Raw genomic sequence first — 20,974 nt, 5'->3', positions numbered from 1 at the left:
TTGCAGTAACTTTTCTGGACTAACTATGGAAGATAGCATTTTGGCAATTGAGTGGGCATGAAATGTTCTTTGACAGTGATAGCTTGCAGCTTTTTAAGTCAAATAGTGATTGTATTCTTTAGAGAACTTTGTCAGAGAATCTTGACATTCTTGGAAGTATTGAACTAAGAAATAGCAACTCTGTGGTTTCCCATTATAAATCATACTTTTATAAAGCCTTTTCTTTTTTAGTAAAATGAAAATGCTTGAATTCCATATCTGGATTTATTTCAAGCCATGTAGAAGATTTGTGTTGAGCCTTGTTTAAATTGTCTTCGAAAACTTCAAAGTGTTCTCACATAATCTTGTCTGTGTATATTAAATGCACAGTCTCATTTTACTTGTCTTTGAATATTTATGTTTTTACTTTTCTGTTAATTTCAGAGAAACATTCGCTTTTTAAAGTATTTTATAATTCCTGATATTTTAATTGGTATTTTTTATTATAAGGGCAGCAACTACATTTGTTTTTTCTCTGTGCTTATTGCAGTGTCTGACACCTAGCAAACATTTAATAAATACTTATTGACTGGCTAAACTTAGGACTAGAGAGTCCTCTTCAAAGAGTACTAGAGGATTATGAAAAAGCAAGGCATCCAGGCAGAAATAAACCAGGAATATACACTTTATTTTTTAAATTATTTGTTTTTTATTACATTAAAATACCCAAGTAACTCCTATACTCTTCTCCCCCATTACAATAGGCATAATTTGACAAAGAAATTACATATATGCCTATATACATAAAACTATGTCTTGCTTTTTTCTGTTTATCAATTATTTCTCTGGAGGTGGACATACAGAAGACATTCTTCAAACAGTATTTCTGTTGCTGTATATAATGTTCTCTTGGTTCTGCTCATTTTCATTTGACTCTTCATCTTTCAATGTTTTTAAAAAATTAACCTATTCATTAGTTCTTTCGGGACAGTATGCCATCTCAATCATATGCCACAACTTGTTTAACTATTCCCTAATTTAATTGATGGGCATCCCTTTAATTTCCAGTTCTTTGGCAGCACAGAGAGCTGTTATAAATATATTAGAACATATCGGATCTTTCCATTTTCCCCTGATCTATACTCTTTTTTCTATACACTCTATACTTTAAATAATAACTTTTTTGGAGTAGATAAAACTTGGGCAAAGAATAAGCAAGATGAACCCCCCAAATCCTTAGCATCTAATATTACATTTCTCTTTGTTCTTCTCTGAGCTAATCCAGAACTACTACAGCATTCATTTTGAATGGCACTTGGAGATGAGAGAGGGAAGCCACAAATAGTCAATTTGTTAATGATGTTTACCAGAAAACAGGTGGTTTATTAAGTTGGTTTGATTTTTCTTTCAGGCACGAAGGAAGGAGGTCTTTGTTCAAGAACGATATGGAAGGTTTAACCTAAATGACCCATTCCTGGCTCTGCAGAGGGACTATGAAGCAGGTGCTGGTGATGCAGAGAAGCCAGTTTGTACCAACCCCCTCTCCATTTTGGATGCTGTCATGGCTCACTGCAGGAAAATGCAGGCGAGAATGTCCACACAGCTGGCTGCTGCTGAAAACAGACAAAAGAAGGTACTAAGTAATTCTTTAAAAATGTTTCTCTCTATTTCCATTCCCCCCTGCTTCTTAGTCTAAACATTCACTTTCAACTACTAGTTCTCTTGTCTCCATGCAGTTGACTGTCTTTCCACGGCTGGTCTAACAAACTAAAAGTGGTAGAGATAATAGACTTCAAGTGAGAATACTCCTGAAAGATAACAGATGGTGGTATTGTGTGTGTAGGCAATGAGAATAATCATCAATTAAATGAAACTGAACTCTCTCATACCATCATTTATGTAGTTCTGATGTAACATTTGCATCAGGATAGAGCAACATTTTAGTGGTGTGTTTTGTTTTCAAAACCAATCCTAAGTGATCTATCTGCTTTCATAAATGTGTTAAAAACTCCTTTCACTTAATATTCATTAGACTTTTTTCCTGTGTTACCTAATATTAAAATCCACAAATCAGAATGTTTCTAGAGGATTCCTGCTTTGGTTTTTCAACTAAGGCATTATAAAATACATTTATGAAGTATAATGTACTGGAAAACAAACAGTATGTATTTTTAGATACAGTTTAAGAGTGAAATAGAAATCTTGGAGACATTTTTGCAATTTCAAATTTCATGCAATGCCTTTTTTAGTACAGAAATTATATAATTGACAAAGTAGATATATACTGAGTTAAAGCTTTTTTCCTTCCTACTTTCTCTATTCTGCCTTTATGATTTAAATTACTAAACATCAAAGTAACTGTTAGACCCTTGGTCTTAACCCTTCTACCCTTCATCCTTTCCTGGATCCTACCTCCACCCCCCTGCCCATTTGCTGCTTCTATTCCAAGAAATATGTCTCATCAACCTGATATGTGGTTGACTAAATAAATATATGAATGAATGAATAAAAAGCATTTATTGGGTACCTAAGAAATACTGAGCACTATGCCAGGGGCTACAAAAGGGTGGCATAAAAATATAAAAATGAAGCAGTCTTTGCCTCTAGAACACATAGGAGACAACACGTATTGGGGAATAGTGATAGGGAAAGGAATTTCATTTTGAGAGTTATAGGAATGGTGAGTAAAGATCTAAAGTGGTCAAATCCCATTCCTTTTTTTCCAAAGCATGATGGTATCTTTTTATTACCATTCAAAACAAAAAGTGGGGAAAGGGTATTGGGAATTACATCTGAGTGATGGAGAAGATGGCAAGATGTTAGGTTGGATGAGTGGGATGTGAAATCTGGACTGAGGAGGGCTGGATGGGTTTATACTCTTCCAGGACACTGTCATCCCAGCAAAGAGTGTCAAAGATGAGTGGATTATCTGCATTCAGAAAAGCAGGGGCATGGCCTCAAGGAGTCTGGACTGAAAAGGTATGGGAGGTGGATCATTGGATGGGATTTGCTAAGTACATGAATATTTGTCAGCCTCTCCTTTCTACTTATGGGGTAGCGAGGTGGTGCAGTGGATAGAGTGCGAGGTCTAGTCATGAAGACCCATCTTCATGAGGTTAGTTTGTGAATCTTGAAATTTCTCAGACTTGTGAATGTTAAAAAATTCCCCATTGGGGAATTCTCCATTGGGACAACTCCCTATTAGAGACCATTCCCAATCTAAAATGTGAGAACTACTCTACTTGGATCAGAAATGGGAGGACCTCTACTCCACCCTTACTTAGGACTGCTTTAGGGGAGAAAACTCCTTGCTGAACAATGAGAAATGCTTACAACCATACTTAAGCCATGCCTATTTTTAGAATTAATACAATAGGGTGCTAAGTACCTATTAAGGTCAGGCAACTTGTGAATTTACAAGGAGCAAAGAGGTGAAAACTTATTCAGAATTTTTTTTCTGGTTCAAACTTACTAAAGGGATTAGTCGACTCAGCTGTGAATTCAGAATGGGGGCTGTCCTTTGGAAAACATCTACTGTGATTGGTAGATGGAAGAACTTAGGGGAGGTGACATAGGAGAAAACCCCCTATATAAGAAAAAGGAATCTCTTGAGAAGGAGGTCTTGAGAAAAAGTTCTTGAGAGACAGGCTCTAAGGAGGGTCTCTTGAGAAGAATCTCTTGAAGGACAATCTCTAAGGAGGTTTCTCAAGGGAGGCTGACTCTGGCTGGAACTCCCTCTGGGGAGACTCTGTCCCCCAGAATCCTCACTTGAACAGATCTTATGGTGAGTTATAACTGACTGACTGATCTTTTCTTTTAGGACTTAGGCCTGGGTTGGCCAGGGCTGCCCTGGGCCGGTCTATTCCTTTCTCATTTGTTTCCTTATTCTCTCTCTCCCTTTCTTTGATTCCTCATTGTATTATTAATTAAATTCTCTATTAAACCTAGTTGACTTGGGTATATTCATAATTGGGAATATTTCCCTGGCAACCACCTTATATTTGATTTAAAACCAAGACACTGTAGTGAAACATATTTCCTGCGGTCACAATTTACTCATCCACTCTTTATATCTATCACAATTTATATCTTCCACTATTTTACTCACTACAGTTTACAACCTCAACCATTTTAACTCTTACAGTTTATACCTTAACTATTTTAATTCTTACAGTTTATGGCCTTCCACTCTTTTAAATATTACAAGTTCCAGCCTCAGTCTCTTACTAGCTGTGTGACCTTGAGCAAATTGTTTACCCCTGTTTGTCATAGTTTACTCATCTATAAAATGACCTGGAGAAGAATAATGGCAAACCACTCCAGTATCTTTGCCAAGACCCCAATTGGGGTAATGAAGAGTCAAATACAACTGAAAAATGACTGAGCAACCACCACCTTTTTTGCTTAGTCATTTTTATATTTCCTATTAGGATAAGATTCAAGACTTTTCCTTCTTATTTGTTTTTTTCAGGTTCTGAACAGCAAGTTTGTGGTCATATTCTATGATTATTTACTCAGTTTCTATACATCTTGTCCATAAAAACTATTTAATATTTGTGTAACTGAATACTCATGACCTATCTCTAATATAAATACTATTTTGAACCACTACCATTTCTTCATCATTGATCCTCTAGTCTGCAGTTCACCCTAATTGCTTTATAATTGCTTTTAAAGTCATTTCCTTCGCAGCTGGTAACTAATTCTTGGAAAAGATAGACCATTAGATAGAAATTCCTCTGGCTTTAAGTGTCTGTGTTCTCATCATCTTCCCCTCTCCACTACCATTCTCTTGTATCATCCAGTTTTATTTCCCAGGAGTTTTGGTCAGAATATTTCCTTCCTTACCTTCACGCAAACACTTAGTAGCTGTACTCTAAAAACTTATCTATTGCCCTACTTTATTTTTACCTTCATTGGCATTGTCAACTTAAAATGTTTTTTCAGATTCATTCCTTTGTACCTTTAAGAATATATCTGCAGTTTTGAAGATCTCTTCTTCCACCTGTTATTTATGGTTTCTGTTTATCCCATTTCCCCCTTTCCTTCCTTTATTCCTGGACAGATCCATTGACTTCTCAACTTTCAGCAATAACTTCCATACCACTAGTCACTTTTTCTCCTTTAAAGCCTTTTGTGCCTTGGTTTCAAATATATTTATTTATTCTTCTTTCATTTATTAGGTTCTCTTTTTTATGATAAACTTTGAATTGCTAAGGTTAAGTTTTGAATCCTTTTCTCTCCTGGTAATACTTCTCATGATAGCTCATATGCTTGCAAAGCATTAGCTGCTAGTTATGGTGAAAGATTCCCATTTCCTCTACTGGCAAGTCAGTCAGTCTTTCTTCTTTTCTTTATTGTTGTCTGGAAGCTGTCTTCTTCTTCCCTGCTTCACTGGATCATAGGCAGGCGAGACCTTAGAGATTATGTGTGACACTCTACCTTTCAGCTTTCTTCAATCATCACCTCCCCAACTTATTGTTTTCTCCCTATGCTGATTGAGCTATAACTTTCTTCTCTAGTGGCAGCTAGTGGTATAGGGGGGAAGAGTGCCAGGTCTGGAGTCAGGAAGACTCATTATCCTGAGTTCAAATCTCCCTCAGACACATGCTAAGTGACTGGGGGGCAAGTTTTTCCTAGCTAAGTATAGACTTTAAGAGGCCAGGGTTATTCTCCATGCTGAGATTGGACACTGGAGTAGGACTTTATTGGTATGCCATAAATACTATAGAAGAAAAATGCCAGAACTGGAAAATAGATGAGTTGAGAAATGGAAAGATACAAATGACAATAATTTAAAACCAAAAAAAGTTCAAGTTCAGAGCTAGAGGTGATCTTTTATTTTTAAACCTTTGCCTCTATTTTGTGTATTGGTTCAATATAGTAAGAGCTAGGTAATTGGGGTTAAGTGACTTGGTCATGGTCACAGAGCTAGAAAGTGTCTGAAGACAAATTTGAAGCCAGGATCTCCTTCACTAGGCTTCTGGTTCTGTATCTACTGAGCCTTGCTGCCCCTTAATTCTTAAAAACACAATTCATCCCTATGATGGCTCTCAGTTTGTTGTTGTTGAGACATTTCAGTCATGTCCAACTTTTCATGATCCCATTTGAGTTTTTCTTGGCAAAGATGTAGTAGTGGTTTGCTATTTCCTTCTACTTATTTTACAGAGGAAAAAGTGAAGCAAACAGGGTTAAATGACTTGCCCAGGGTCACACAGCTGGTATAGTAAGTATTTAAGGCCAGATTTGATTTCACAAAGATTAATCTTCCTGATTCTATCCACTCTACCACCTAGTTACCCCATAGTTCTCAGTTACCCTTCAAATAAGATAAAAGACTTCCACAGGTGATAGTAGGGCCTGCTTTCTTATCCATGTGTAAGGAATTTTTTTAAAATTCTTTCATCCTGAAAGCATTTTCTCACCTTTATATAATTATCAGTCTATCATATATAAATACAGACTAAAAATTCTTGTAAACCTCATGAGTCTCTCATTTTTCATCCAATTAGAAAAAAAATTCTTGTGATCTCCATTTGCTTCCTTGATGAATACATTCATCCTGTCCATCCTCTTCCCATATCAGGCAAATATTATAATATTCATTTTATAAATGAATAGAAGTTAAATGACTTGCCTAAAGTCCCACAGATAAAAGTAATGGGACTAAAATTCCATTGTTCCATCTCCTTGTATGTACACTTTACCATACTGCCAAACATGACCACCTTGCCACTGCCTGTCTGCATTTAAATATACCACCAATATAGTACTCGTCTCTTTCTCTGTGCACTTCCCTTCTCTCTTCACTAACTCTCATTTTAATTATTCTATCATAGCAGAAAATCTGTAGCCTTCCTACCAACTTCTTCATTTCAGACTGCAATTATTAGTCTCTGAATACTTTTTATGTAAATTTTGGATCAATTTAAATGGTTAAATTCCTTCAAGCATTAGGACCAGAGCTTCACATTTCTTCATCACTTTCAGAGGGTCTAGTATAATAATTGAAATATAATTAGCCTTCAGAGAAGGTTGTCAATTGCTTGAAAAAGTTAGGAATTATCATATATATTAAGATATTAATATAACATGTTATGTTACTATATTATAGCCTCAGTTAGGATTTTTTCACTATTATAGCCTGTAGTCTTCTCTTCTTGCTGAGATTCAGTGTTGGGTTGACAGTTGTGATAATTAAAATGTTTGGGAGCAAGGGAAATATATATATATCAATTATGACCACTGAAATATGTTTTCTACTGTGTCTTGGTTTTATATAAATATAAGATGGTCGCCAGGGAATATATTCCCAATTTATGAATATGCCCAAGCCAACTGGGTTTTATAGAGAAATTTAATTTATAATACACTGATTAATCAATAGAAAAAGAGAGAAAGTAAGAAAGGAATAAGAATGAATAAATCAGTCAGTTGGTTTTATCATTCACCCAAGATCTCTCTAGGTAAGGCTTCTCATGCCAACCTCAGGCTCCACCTTCAAGAGAGCCTCCTTTCAAGAAATGTTTCCAGAGAATTCTCCTCCTGACTCCTCCTGAGTTCTCCTTCCACAGCCTCCTTCAAGACCTCTCCAGGAGCTCTCCCTCCAGGACATCTCTCCTCTCAGAACTCCTTCAGAGCAAAACCTCCTCAGAGCAAAACCTCCTCCTCCTTGTCCTCAGACCCCTCTATCTTTTTAAGGAAACCATCTAAGTTCCCTCCCCTCAGTTCTCACATCTACCAATCACTGTCGATGTCTCCCCTGTGCCAATGGTGTCTCTAGTTTAACCCAGGACCGCCCAGAGGTCTGTGGCTTTGCACATGTCTGTTGAAGGTCATATTCTCAAATAATTAAATCTTGATCTTTGCTGCAGCCCTTCCTAAATCCTGTTACTCTGAGTAGGGTGGAGATTGTAGTTTCCAAGACCTGGTTCTGTCATTCCAAGTATCTCTATTATATCAATTCTAAAATCAGTCATGACTCAAAGAACTTCCTGTTCTATGCTTAAGCATAGGTCAAAGCCCTTTCCATTGTTCAGCAAAAGGTTTCTGTCCTAAAGCAGTCCCAAGTAGGGAGGAGAAGGATCCTCCCATGCCAAGGGGGTTCACATTCCAATAGAGTTCTTACTATCAGTAGGAAATTTTTTCCAAGTATGAAACTTTCCAATGTTGAAATTTCCAACATTCACAAGTCTAAGAACTTTCAAGGTTTACACAGTTGGCCAAGTCCACTGGGCTTTTCTCTGATTCCTAGCCCAGATACTCTCAGGGCAGTGAGCTAGAGTAGCACTTACTTAGAACTGAAGAGTGGATTTAGTGGAGCACCAAAACACACAAAACAATAATGGAAAAACACTGTGGTTTTAGTTTTAATTATGAGGCCATTAATGAAAGGAAAAGGGTCATTTAAGAAAACTTGAAAGAAAAAAGATATGAATTATATTTGTATTTTGTTTTATCCTTATGCTTTCTTCTTTTTTTTTTACTTTGATATTTTTTTCCATTTGCTTGAGTTTTTGGAGGTGATTTTCTTCATTGCTTATAAACATATTACATATATAAAGTTTGATGTATGTAATATATCGAAATAAACAACATATATTGTTTACCAGCCTGACAAAACAGGTTTTGGCATTTTGGTAGACTCCTGAATATTTATTGACCTTCCTTTGTTTTTTTTAAACCCTTACTTTCTGTCTTACAATTGATACTAAGTATTGATTTGAAGGCAGAATAATGGTAAAATTTAGGCAATTGGGAAGTCTCTGGGGTCAGATTTGAACTTGGTAAGTGTAATCGAGAGTGTGTTGGGCCTCAAGTCTTGCAGACCTGATTTCAAATGTGACCTCAGACATTTAGTACTTGTGTGACTGCGGAAAAGTTATTTAACCTCTCTCTGCCTCAGTTTCCTTAATTCTAAAATAGATCATAACAGTACCTCCCAGGGTTGTTGCAAGGATAAAATGAGGCAATATTGCTAAAATAATATTTAACATAGTGCCTGGTACATACTAGGTGCTTAATCAGTGTTCATTTTCTTTCTTCCTTCATATATTAAAGTATAATGGAAATATTTCTTCTTTTTTTCCTCATCAGAGGACTTTAAACTTTTACATCTAGAAAAAGATTAACTTGATGACTACACTGAATATTAAGGATGTCATTTTTGTTACCTTCTAGTGTCATGTATACATGCAAAACCATACAGAAATATATTGAGATATGGGGCCATATTTCTTTTAGTTTAGGACTGAGTAAAGATAGCAAAGGGTGCACTACTCTCATAAAGAGTATCCTGGGAACTTCAAAGAGCCATCTAATGCAGTGGTATCCTACAGTGCTATCCAATGAAGCTTGGCAAATTCATAGAAATTTTACTTTAGATTTTTCAAAGCTTTGTAGAAAACCACCAAAGTCTCCAGAGGGTTTTTTTAAAAATCCACACAAACCGCATTAACAAGATCCAATGCATTTCAGCTGATGTCACTGAAATTCACTGTGTTTTTTGGATTTTACACTTTTCAATTATGTTCTTAAAATTTTTAATGTACTATTTTGTGATAACTTATTTTTACTGGCTTTCTAAATTGTTCAAAGCACTGTGCCAGGAACTAAGGGTCCAAAAAATGCAAAAAAAGACGAATCTGCCATAGAGGAAAGTAAAAGCTAATGGGATTGGGGGATAACATGTACATAGTTAATGATAAATGGCTAAATGTGAAAGAGAAAAAGTACTTTTTTCCTGGAATTAAGAAACACTTCCAGGAGGAAGTGTCATCTAAACAGCCTTTGAAGTACTTTAATGACTGAACATAATAAAGCATGGGGGAGTGGTGGTATACCTTAAGATTTTTCCAGATTTCAAGGAGCAATGCAAATGCTCTCCAGGGAGAGTTATCTCCAGAAAGAGATAACTTAATTCAGAGATCCTCTGATTATGACTTTTGAGCAAGGCACACAATAGAGACATGTTCTTGCCCAAGTTGTTGACTACTGTCATTGTATCCCTAGAATCTACCATAGTAGCAGGTATATAATAGGTGCTTACTAATGTTTATTATTTGATTGCTATTCTATGCAAATTCTAAATGGAAGCAAGATTCTTGTAGTTCATGAGTTTCCTTTTTACAGATGATATCTTGCTGACTATATTGAACCAGAGAACAAGATCTACTAAATATTTATGATTTTGATGACTTCTTCATTTTTGAGCTTTAAATTGTTTTTTATACTTTTAATGTTGACCTTTGACTTTACTAGGGATGGTTAAAGATTTTTGAGAAAAATAGCTATTGCTGAAAGCAACACATTCCTTTTACTTCTGACTCTAGTAAAACCATATATAAGATTCCACGTTACTGAGATTATGGGCATGGAGATGAATGGACAACCCATTGATTTAATCCATGTATCCCAGAAAAGCACACTATTTTGACAGGTAGGACCCAGCTTTGAAGGAAATTATGTGATTGGATTGGATCTGGGAAAATTTCACAGTACTTTTAAAGATCCAAAGTGGTTCTCTGCTTCAAAAATCCATCATTTTAATAATACTATATGGATGGAAACAATGGAACTTTGCTTTCTCTGAAGAATTAAAATTCCAAGTAATCTAAAAGGCCCTGTAGTATATTACCAGCTACAGCAATACCAAAAGTAGAGTAAAAGGCATTATCCATGACCTGCATGACTTGAAGAAGGTAGGTGATGTAGTGAAAGTGAATGGCGAACTAATATTAGAAATTTTCAAAGACAACCCTCATTTCTTTGACTAGATAGGATGGAAGATTTATTGAAAGATAGACACAAGAATGAAAAAGAATGCATAGATGAGTTTTGCTTAGCACTAGTGGAAAACCTATTGATTAGATCTCAAATCTATTGAAGTGAAATGTAGATTGAATAGAGGAGAGAAGAGATTGAAGGCAGTGAGACACCAGATAGGATGCTCTCACAATAACCCAAGTTAGAAAGGATGAGGGCCCAAAACATTGTAGAATATTATTATCAAACAGGAATGAATATAAAGAATTAGAGATGACGCTAATCTTTCATTTCTGTATGGCTAGAAGGATGGCACTGTCCTCAAGAGAAATAAAGGCATTAGGAAGTGATACAGATTTAGTGGGGGGCAGAGAGGGAAGATGAGTTTGGTTTTGGACTTTCTGAATTTGAGGGTGATTACTACTAGGATGTCCTGGTGGAGTTAGAAATAGGGGATTTCAGCTAAATTGAAGGAATTGGTCTTCCTACATAGATATAGGTATCACCTGCACAGAATTTGCATAGAAAGGAGATAAGATTACCAAGGGAGAAATTATAGAGAAAGAAAAGGGAAAGACCAATAGGGAATTAAGGCACACACATTTAGGATGATATCAAAGGAGGGTGAATAGCAGTTGTTATTTATGTAGAAGGAAAACCAAAAGAGATCAGTGTTAGAAGTGTTAGAATAGAGAACAACCAAAAGAAAGCAATGGTGATCTGTGACAAATGTTACAGGAGTAATCACAGAAGAGGAGGACTGAGAGAAAGGCCATTGGAGACCTTGGAGAAAAATTTCAGTAGAGTTGTTGGGGAAGGGGTGCACAAAGCCAAATTGCAATGGCTTGAAGACTGCTTTGGATGGTGAAGATAGAGAGTTAAAAAGAATGAAGTATCCTTTGTAAACAAAGAGAAATAGCTGGAAATTTAGGAGAGCTACAAGAGAACTGATTGTATTGAGGAGTGGAGGGGCTTCTTCTCTAAAAACAAAATTTGCCTGCTTCCTGAAAGTACCTTATCTGTACATTTTCATTTTTATTTGAATTCTAAATAAAGATGTTTACTTAACTACTTTAAAGTATTCTAATTAGGAGGTCATAATTGCAAACTAACTCCCTTCTTGCAATCAGTGGCAGAATGAATAACTGGGAAAGTAAAGCATTTTTACTTACTAATGAAGAGTCTTCTTAGCTGAGTTGTGTATACTTCTGCTCTAATTCCAGGACATTTACCTTGAATACTGCTTTGGTGGTCCAGCTTTTTGGCATGGTCATCCATACACTCATTTCTGCTGAGACCCCTAAAAAGGCTGACAATTGTGTGCGTGTGTGAATATGGTGGGGGGTGTTTTGGTGATATTTGCCCAACAGTACATTTAGAAATGAACTGAGACTGTTAAATACCTAGCAACTTTGTCCCTCTTAACATACTGGGGTTTGTCAGCAACCTAAAGCTTTGCCATTCTTCTTTAATAGATTACTTTCTTTAGTTTGAAGCTGAAGTCAGGCTAACTATATATTTTTCCAAAATATGTGGAAAATGCCTAGCCTCCTTTCTATTCTTTAAAAAGCAAAGGGCCTTGAAAGTAATATTTTAAAAGAAGTCAAAACCAGCATTCTTTTTCTGCAGGGGAAGAGCTAACAATAGCTCAGTGTATCAGATTCAGCTTTTCCTCAGTGATAGCTCTGTGTAATTAGGTCACTTGCATGCCAGAGATTAATTTTTTTTTTCACTTATACGGCATGTTTTGCCACCCCATTTAAAGAAATATGCTTTATTTCATTATATTGATTTGTATTCATAGTAGTAAGCCTTCTTACAGTATTCACCTCAAAATACCTTATAAAGGTTACCAAAGAAGTTTATATACAAGAATAGCATAGCATAGAACCTTGTGTTAACAGAGACATTTTTTACAAAAGTATTTGTGGCATTTTTCTTACATGAACAATAGCTTTTAGCTCATTCTCAACATTTTGTGTGTGTGTGTGTGTGTGTGCAATTCACCATTATAAATCAAGCTTTCTCAAACTGAAGGTTGGAACTGCAAGAGGTTTGGTAGGGTTCCTTTGAGGGGAAAGCAGAGAAATCAGCTTTTAGCTCTAAATAGTGACATGTGCTGTATAAATGAAGAAAAAACGGTCTTTTTTTTTTTTAAACCTCCTGACCTTTTCTCTTGCATCTATTCTTTTCATCCTTGAAATTCTTCAGTGATAGTGATCAGCATCCTGGAAATGCTGAAATTAGACTTGATTAGCCATAGGATCTGTGCAAACAATTGGGAAATTATTGAGTATCAGGGAAGAGATTGGGTAATGTGGGGCTAGGGAGAACCACAGATATAATGTAAATACATAGGAATTAAATGTATATTTGTATAATTATTATTAGGAATCTTTTGTAGTTATGACTTCAATTTTTAAATTTCAACTTTTTCAGATTATATGTCAATACAATTTTTAATATTTACAGACATTTTGCCATTAATGTTCTCTCCTTCTTCCGCATTCCTCAGGCAGGTCATATGATACAGCCTGTACATATAATATCATATAATACATATTTTCTGTTCATCATCATGAGAAAAATTCATGGAAGAAATAATGGGAAGATTCTGTGTTTCAATCTGCATTCAGACTCTATCTGTTCCTTCTATAGTGGTGGATATCCTTTTTGGTCATGAGCCCTTCAAAGTTTTCCTGGATCCTTGCCTTGTTGATAATACTATTGTGCTATAAGAAATGACAAGATGAACACACACACACACACACACACACACACACACACACACACGCATGCACACGAAAGATTTATAAGAAGTGATGCAAAATGAAGTGATCAGAACCAGAAAAACAATAACAATGATGATCGACTGTGAATGACTTAACTATTATCAATAAGTTATGACTTTTAAGAGGATTTTTCATGTTTTTCTAGTCTATAAATGGTCATTTTCTCCACTGTATTCCACACTGAGTTAAAATTAATTGACTTTACATTTACTGTTATATCCGCCTACATAGTTTTCTTTCTTGGTTTTGCAACAGCATGTGATCAGTGTTCCTCTTCATTCATTTCTCCCACTTTGGCTTTGTGAGCTATTCTTGAAACAGCCACCCACTTTATCCCTTCCAACCAACTTAACAATTATTCTCACAAATCCTTCTGCAAAATCTATTTCTCTTGTGAAGGCCCCTACCACAAAACCACTACCTGGAAGTAGTTGTGGGTAGACATACATGAGGGAGGCATTAACAGTACGATGTAACAAAAACAATTATCATCTCCATCACCTGGCTTTTCTGGCTTCCTTCAAGTCTCTGATGATATCCTACTTTCTTTACTTTTATTTTTATTTTATTATTATCATTACTTTCTAATAACAAATTTCCACATAAGTTTTCTGAAATTATATGATCCAAATTGTCTTCCTCTCCTATCCTCACCTCAAGCAATTCAATCTGGGTTATATATGTATTATCACGCAAAACCTATTTCCATATTATTCATTTTTGTAAGTGAATAATCTTATAAAACCAAAACCCCAAAATATACACCCAAATAAACAATAATAAATCATATGAGTGTATCAGCTTTCCTATTCCCACAGTTCTTTCTCTGGAGGTGGATAGTGTTTTTTCTTTTAAGTCCTCAGAATTGCTGTTAGTAGCAATCTATCATATTTGATCATTCACAATATTTCAGTTAATATCCTACTTTCTAAAAGAAGCTTTTCCCTTCACTTCCCCCCCTTAATGCTACTGTCTTCCTTCAGAGATTATTTCCAGTTTGTCTTATACTTATATCTTTTTGGACATAGTTTCTATTTATTGTCTCCCCTGTGAGACTGTGAATTCCTTGAAAGCAATAAGAGGGGTTTTTTCCCCTATTTTTTTTATCTCCAGTTATTTGCATGGTACCTGGCATAAAGTCGGTGCTTAATAAATGTGTGTTCACTTGACATTGCAGTCAGTCTTATGTCTAAGCTGTAATCTCATTTATAGCTATACCAAATACCATTCTTTTTCTGTAAGAATTTTTAATGCATATTTAAAGGGCTATTGCCTTCCATTGTCAATATCATAATTTTCCTTGCTCCCTCCTTTCACCCAAGTATTTTTTTTTTGTAGTGACAAGTTTTTCTAGAAATACTTTATAGCAGTGGTGTTAAACTGGAATAGAATTGGGGCCACCAATCTATAAATAAATTCCTGCAGGCCACATATTATCTTAGTTTTAAAATGTAATTTGATCTCTATTGTATTCTATTTTTATTTATTCTGTTAACTACTCCCCAATTATATTTTAATTTGGGTTTGGGTTGCTCTGGGGAATGTTAAAGGCTGCATCTGGCTTACAGGCTACATATTTGGCAGCTTTGCTAGATAGTATAAGCTATACAGGAAGATGCTATAATGAGGAAGAGTTGTTAGCATCAATCCAGACTAAGTCTGATAGTTCTAGCTCTTTGAAAATAGAATGGTAATTACATGGGAGGAGAAGCTAGTTCTTCTAAAATTGCTTTTACTGTCTCTTTCAAATATAGCCCTGAACTCTGTTACTCATGAACCACATGTGTATTGCCTCATGCTGTACTCAAATCTATGTTTCATTCCCTCAACTAGATTTTAATACCCTTGGAGGACACCAATGGTGTTTTATTCATTGCTTTACCCAGTATTATTTTTCACTTCTGTGTTTGTGTATACCCAATGCCAAAATGTGCTTTGCACATTAAAAAAAAAAAACCTCAGTCATGTCTGACTCTTCATGACCCTGTTCAGAGTTTTCTGGGCAAAGATACTGGAGCAGTTTGCCATTTCCTTCTTCACTGTGATTACAACAGTGTATACAGTGCCTGATGAATAACTTTCTCTACCAATATAGATTTATACATTCTCCATAACTTAAAGTCTTAATGGGCTGCAGGGACATTGAAAAAAAAGTTAAATTACTTTCCTATGGGTCACACACCCAATAGATAGCAAAGGTGAGACTTGGAAACCAGATCTTTGGAACCCAACTCAGTAGCCAGCTCTCCCTTCATTATGTCATATTACCTTTTACTTCGCACCTGATGGAGAGTGATAAACTACTAGTCTAATTAGTGAAGAAACTATTTGATTTAGAGTCAGGAAGACCTGAAATCAATTACACATAGTAGGCATTTAATGCTTGTTTGTTGAGTTGAATGTTAATTGATTATGTCTAGAGAAGCTGAAATGACAATTCATTAAATCATTCTTCAGAATTACCAGCTATATCACCCATGGTAATTTCCTTTAAACTCTTTCTGCCTCAGTTTCTTCATCTATAAAATGATAATGATAATAGTATCTGCCTTCCAGACTTTTTATGAGAATCAAATGCCATAATATTTATAAAGCATTTTTAAACTATAAAGTGCTCTATAAATGCTAGTTGTTATCATCAGTAGCACCTACTGAATTGAAATTAATCCTCTGACTTGGGATGAGGGAAATATATATTGAATGAATGAATGAAGAAATTATTCTTCTTAAGCATTGTTCAAAGAATGTATACAAACAGAACACTGAAATTACTTGATCTAAAGCCAATGTAGATATTCTTCTAATATTTTACTTGAATGATACACCTAAGAAATGTAGAAATATCAGTTATGAAATGAGAGCATTTCAGTCTTTTGTCTCTCTTGCTCCCTACCTTTATTATAGTTCTTTGTGCCTTTTGCCCCAACCTCCCTCTCTTGTTGTTGTTCAGTCGTTTTTAATCATGTCTGACTCTTTATGACCCCATTTGGGATTTCCTTGGCAAAGATACTGTAATGCTTTGCCATTTCCTTCTCCAGCTTATTTTATACATAAGTTACTGAGGTAAACAGTCAAATGACTTGCCTAGGGTCACACAGCTAGTATCTGAGGCCACATTTGAACTCAGATCTTCCCACTCCAGACATAGTGCTCTATCCTTTGCACCACCTAGCTGTATCTCCCCCATCCACCTAATTTTAAGTTGCTCAGAGATAGAAACTGTATAACATTTTGATTTTCATATCCTCAGTGCCTGGCATGGTGCTTTATACATAATAGGCATTTAATCTATGTTTGTTGACTTGAATATGGGCTAATTATCTCTAGAAAAGAAGAAATGTCAGTTCATAAAACCATTGAAGATGAGTGGTAAAAATCTTAGCAGGCACCTAGTGGTGGGCTTTCAGAATTGAAAGAAACCTTGTTGATTATGTAGGGCAACCTCCTCAATTTACAAAAAAAGGGAACTTCAGCTCTGAGGAGCAAATTCATTTGTCTAATATATACCTGAGTGTTAGAACCAGGTCCAGAGCCCACATCTACTCTCTCCCAGCCTTGTCTTTTTGCCATATCATTGTGTAGCCTTGATGCTATGAAAAGGGGAAAGAGCATATGACCAATACATACTTCTTTCTACTTAACAAATCAAGCTATTCCTTTTAAATGTTTGCTTTATGTTTCCTACCTCGGGGGGGTTTGCCTATTTCATTTCTCTATAATCAAAATAACAATTGAAAGTTTAGAAAACTTAAAATATATTAAAAATGAAAAAATTCCAAATCAAGGAATCATCCCCTTAAATAGCTTTCAGCAGGAAAAGTAACTTCTATTAACAAAACTCTATAAATAGTATCCAAAAAGCTGATTTCCAGCATTCAGGAAGGGAAGTGGGGATTATTAAAAAATAGTGCTAGCAATATTGGCATTGTAAACTATGTTAACGTACTGATAGGCATAACACTATGGTAGAGGTAAGAGGAAATTAGATACTGTGTCAAAATCAAGTAGGCAAAGATGATTATCATCACTTGACTACAGTCAAAATCTCTGTCCTTCAAATGTAGTCTGCTTCTGTTCCTCTGGGACTTTGCTAATGCTTCTTGCGCCTCAATAGCTGATTGCAACTTGGATGCCACCTCTTCCATTGAAGAGTTTCCTGATAGCCTTCCTTGTGTCAAGAGAGTCACCCCACTCAGACCTCACAAAACACTGTCTTTGAAAACACATCTAAAGCACTTATCAAGTGTGTATATGTATATTATATTTCCCTACTTGACCGTAAACTCTTTGAGAGAAAGATTTTTTATCTCTTCCAATATCTATCCAGCACAGCAATTTCACGGTTATTATTTAACACATTTGTCTAAATGAAATGAAATTATCTCTAAGTATTTATTGCATGCCTAAATAATTATGATATTGTACTCTAGGAGGTTCAGAGTTCAGTAAGATGTGATCCTGAATGTGAGCCTGTTCTATAAAGGAAGAAGAAGCAGAGACATATTTCCATCTCTGTCTATCTGTCATGTCTCTCTCTATTTCTGTCTGTCTTTGTCTGTCTCTATGTTTCTCTGTCACTCTTTGTTTCTGTTTCTGTCTTTCTGTTAGTTTGTCTCTGACTCTCTTTGTTTCTCTCTTTTTCTCTGTCCCCTTCTCTGTCTGTCCCTTTCTGATTCTTTCTCCAGCTTTCTCTGTTCCTGTGTCTTTCTCTGTCTCTCTGTCTCTGTTTTTCTCACTCTCTTATTCTTTAGATCTCTCTCTGTTTTTGTTTCTTTCTCTGTCTTTCTCTCTCTCTTTCTATCTCCATCTCTATCTGTCTGTCTGTCTCCCCCACCCCCACCCCACCTCCCCTCTCTTTGATTTCAATGGTATAGAATATCCACTGAAGAAATCTCTATCAATACAGATCAAAATCAGCTCTGCCAGAAAAATAAAAAGGAAGATTAAGTGATTTGACTAAGGTCACACAGCCAGTTTGTATCATAGGCAGGCCATCAGTTTTTATGCCTTCAATATGTGTCATGTTAATGGTATAATGACACCACATGCTGTATTACTGCATACCACTTATTAAACGACTCCTTAGTTAAGGCAAAAATAAATTTCAGGTTCATCTGGCAGTTTTACTTCTTCATCTTTATAAAAAAATTCTGTGTATATTAAAACCCTTTTCTTTCTATTTTATCCTCCACTACAGTTTTTAGAAAGTGGCAAGGGCTGGATATAGGAGGCATTCAAGGGAGAATGGGCATCTCTTTGAGAGTTGCTGTTATTATGGTCAGTTTTGTGTTTCTTTGTGTCACTCACTTTCAGATCTTCTCATTTCCATCCATCTTTAAGACATTTTTAAGATAATAATTAGGTGGCTTAATAGTTAGTGAGCCAGGCCTGGAGATACAAGGTCCTGGGTTCAAATGTGGCCTCAGATAATTCCTGGCCATATAACCCAGGGCAAGTCCCTTAAACCCAATTGTCCAGCTCTTCTGCTTTGGAATTGATACTTAGTATCAATTTCAAGACAGAAGGTGAGGGTTAAAAAGCAACAACAACAAAAAAACAACATTTAGTGATTGGCTCATAACTTGGCCAAATTCACTGGTACTAAGAAAAAAAATCATTCCTCCTAATTTTCTAGTTCTCTGTTACTATTAGAATTGTGTTTCTTACACTTTCTCTCCAATACTTTAAAAATATCATTTAGGAATTCCTCCCTTCCCTCCTACTTCCAAATGGTTTCTAGATCAGGATGTTGCTTTTTGTACATCAATTTAAAAATATGTACTTCATTCTATATATGTACTGCAGAAAAAACTTTTCCATGAGTGAAATGTCTTCTTTCAGTATGCTGGATAAATTTCTATCTTTTTTTTCTTTTTAAAAGAATAAGGAAATTTATTTTAATCCATGACATGAGAAGTTCCTGGGGCAGCTAAGTGGTACAGGAGATAGAATGCTAAGGCTAGAGTCCGGAAGTTTCCTTTTTCGGGATTCAAATCTGGCCTTAAACACTAACTGTGTGACCTTGAGCAAGTCATTTAACTGTTTATCTCAATTTCCTTATCTTTAAAGTGGGCTGGAGAAGGAAAGGACAAACCTATTCTAGTATTTTTGCTGAGAAAACAGCAAATGAGGTCACCAAGAATTAGACACAACTGAAACAATTGAATAACAGCCAAAACAGTTCCTAAGTCAAGTTGACCCATTTTCTCTATCAAGTCTCTAGAAATAGCAATCTTAGCTACCTCTTTGAAATCTTTCTTCTGTCTCTATAAAATGATCTTAAATGCCCCTTGCAGCTATAAATCGAATAAGCCCATGATCCTAAACTTCAGAAATATAGTATAAAAATTATCAGTAGGAAATTAAATGTGATGAACAAAGTGAAATATTGTGAAGAATGATAAAAAGAAGCACTAGACTGGGCCCTAGGTAATCATTGATTGATCCTTTCCATGGTTTTCCCATGAAAATCAAGCCATGAAGGAAGTGTCACCTAATCATAGAATTAAAGAATTGAAGGATACTTCCAAAGCCATACCCAAAACAGAACCTTCATTGAACTAGGAGGCAACACCGGGCCACGCACATAATAGAAGCTTAATAGATGTTCAGTGACTGCCTGACTTCTCTAACCTCAGCTTAAAGACCTTCATTGAGGGGAAGAAATGATGCTTCCTTCCTGAGGTAGTCCCTTTGGAACTTGGAGCAGTGTAATCATTGGCTTTATTTCCTTATATCAAGCCCAAATTTGACACGCTACCTTTTGTCCATTGCCCCTGCAGGTGCTTTGCATCTGCTTTGCTGGAATTTCTCCTTCATGTAAATGGTCCCCAAATACTTGAAGATAATGATCATGGGGCCTCCTTCCCAATCCCCCACTCCCAAATCTTTCTCCCAGTGTAATAGATTTTTCAGCTGATCTTTTATAGCATGAATTTAAAGTCCTTTGTCATCTTGGACGCCATCCTATGGCTTATCCTGCTTATCAATGCCTTTTATAAACTCTGGCAACCCAAACTGAACACAGTGTGCCTGATGTGATCTGACGAGGGCAGAATATAGTGAGATTCTCGCTTTCTTATTCCCAGAAGCTATGCTTCTTTTAATTAAATACCTAACAGTAAATGGTACATAGAAGGCACTTAATGGGCACTGGTTGGGTTGAGTTGAATTAATCAGATTGACTGTAAACCCAAGAACACATTGACTTCTTTGACTATTGACTCCCACAGTTGATACGTAATGAATGTAAAATTTGCTAATCCAGTTCCCTTCCTCATCTCTCCCAGTTTTTTTAGACAAAGGTCTCCATCTTATGTTAGTTAATTTTTTAACTTAAGCTTTAACCAAAGTTTTATATTTGTCCTTATTCAATATAAGTCTATTAGTTCTAGCTCAGGGATTGTTTTAGGGTCCAGTCTTTGTCCTCCAGGCTGTTA

At 35.9% G+C, this 20,974-nt stretch overlaps 1 protein-coding gene across 1 annotated transcript in view; it reads left to right on the top strand.

Moving 5' to 3' along the window:
* Window positions 1-20,974, top strand: part of CTTNBP2 (cortactin binding protein 2) — a 182,490-nt gene that overhangs the window by 77,602 nt on the left and 83,914 nt on the right. Inside the window, exon 3 of the mRNA XM_007504190.3 lies at window positions 1,391-1,612. Coding sequence (XP_007504252.2) covers window positions 1,391-1,612 — 222 coding nt within the window. The remainder of the gene's footprint in view (window positions 1-1,390; window positions 1,613-20,974) is intronic.

Source organism: Monodelphis domestica, chromosome 5, assembly GCF_027887165.1.
Source record: "Monodelphis domestica isolate mMonDom1 chromosome 5, mMonDom1.pri, whole genome shotgun sequence".
Lineage (NCBI taxonomy): Eukaryota > Metazoa > Chordata > Mammalia > Didelphimorphia > Didelphidae > Monodelphis > Monodelphis domestica.
The sequence above is the reverse complement of the archived record's forward strand: the minus strand, read 5'-3'. Positions and strand labels throughout refer to the sequence as shown.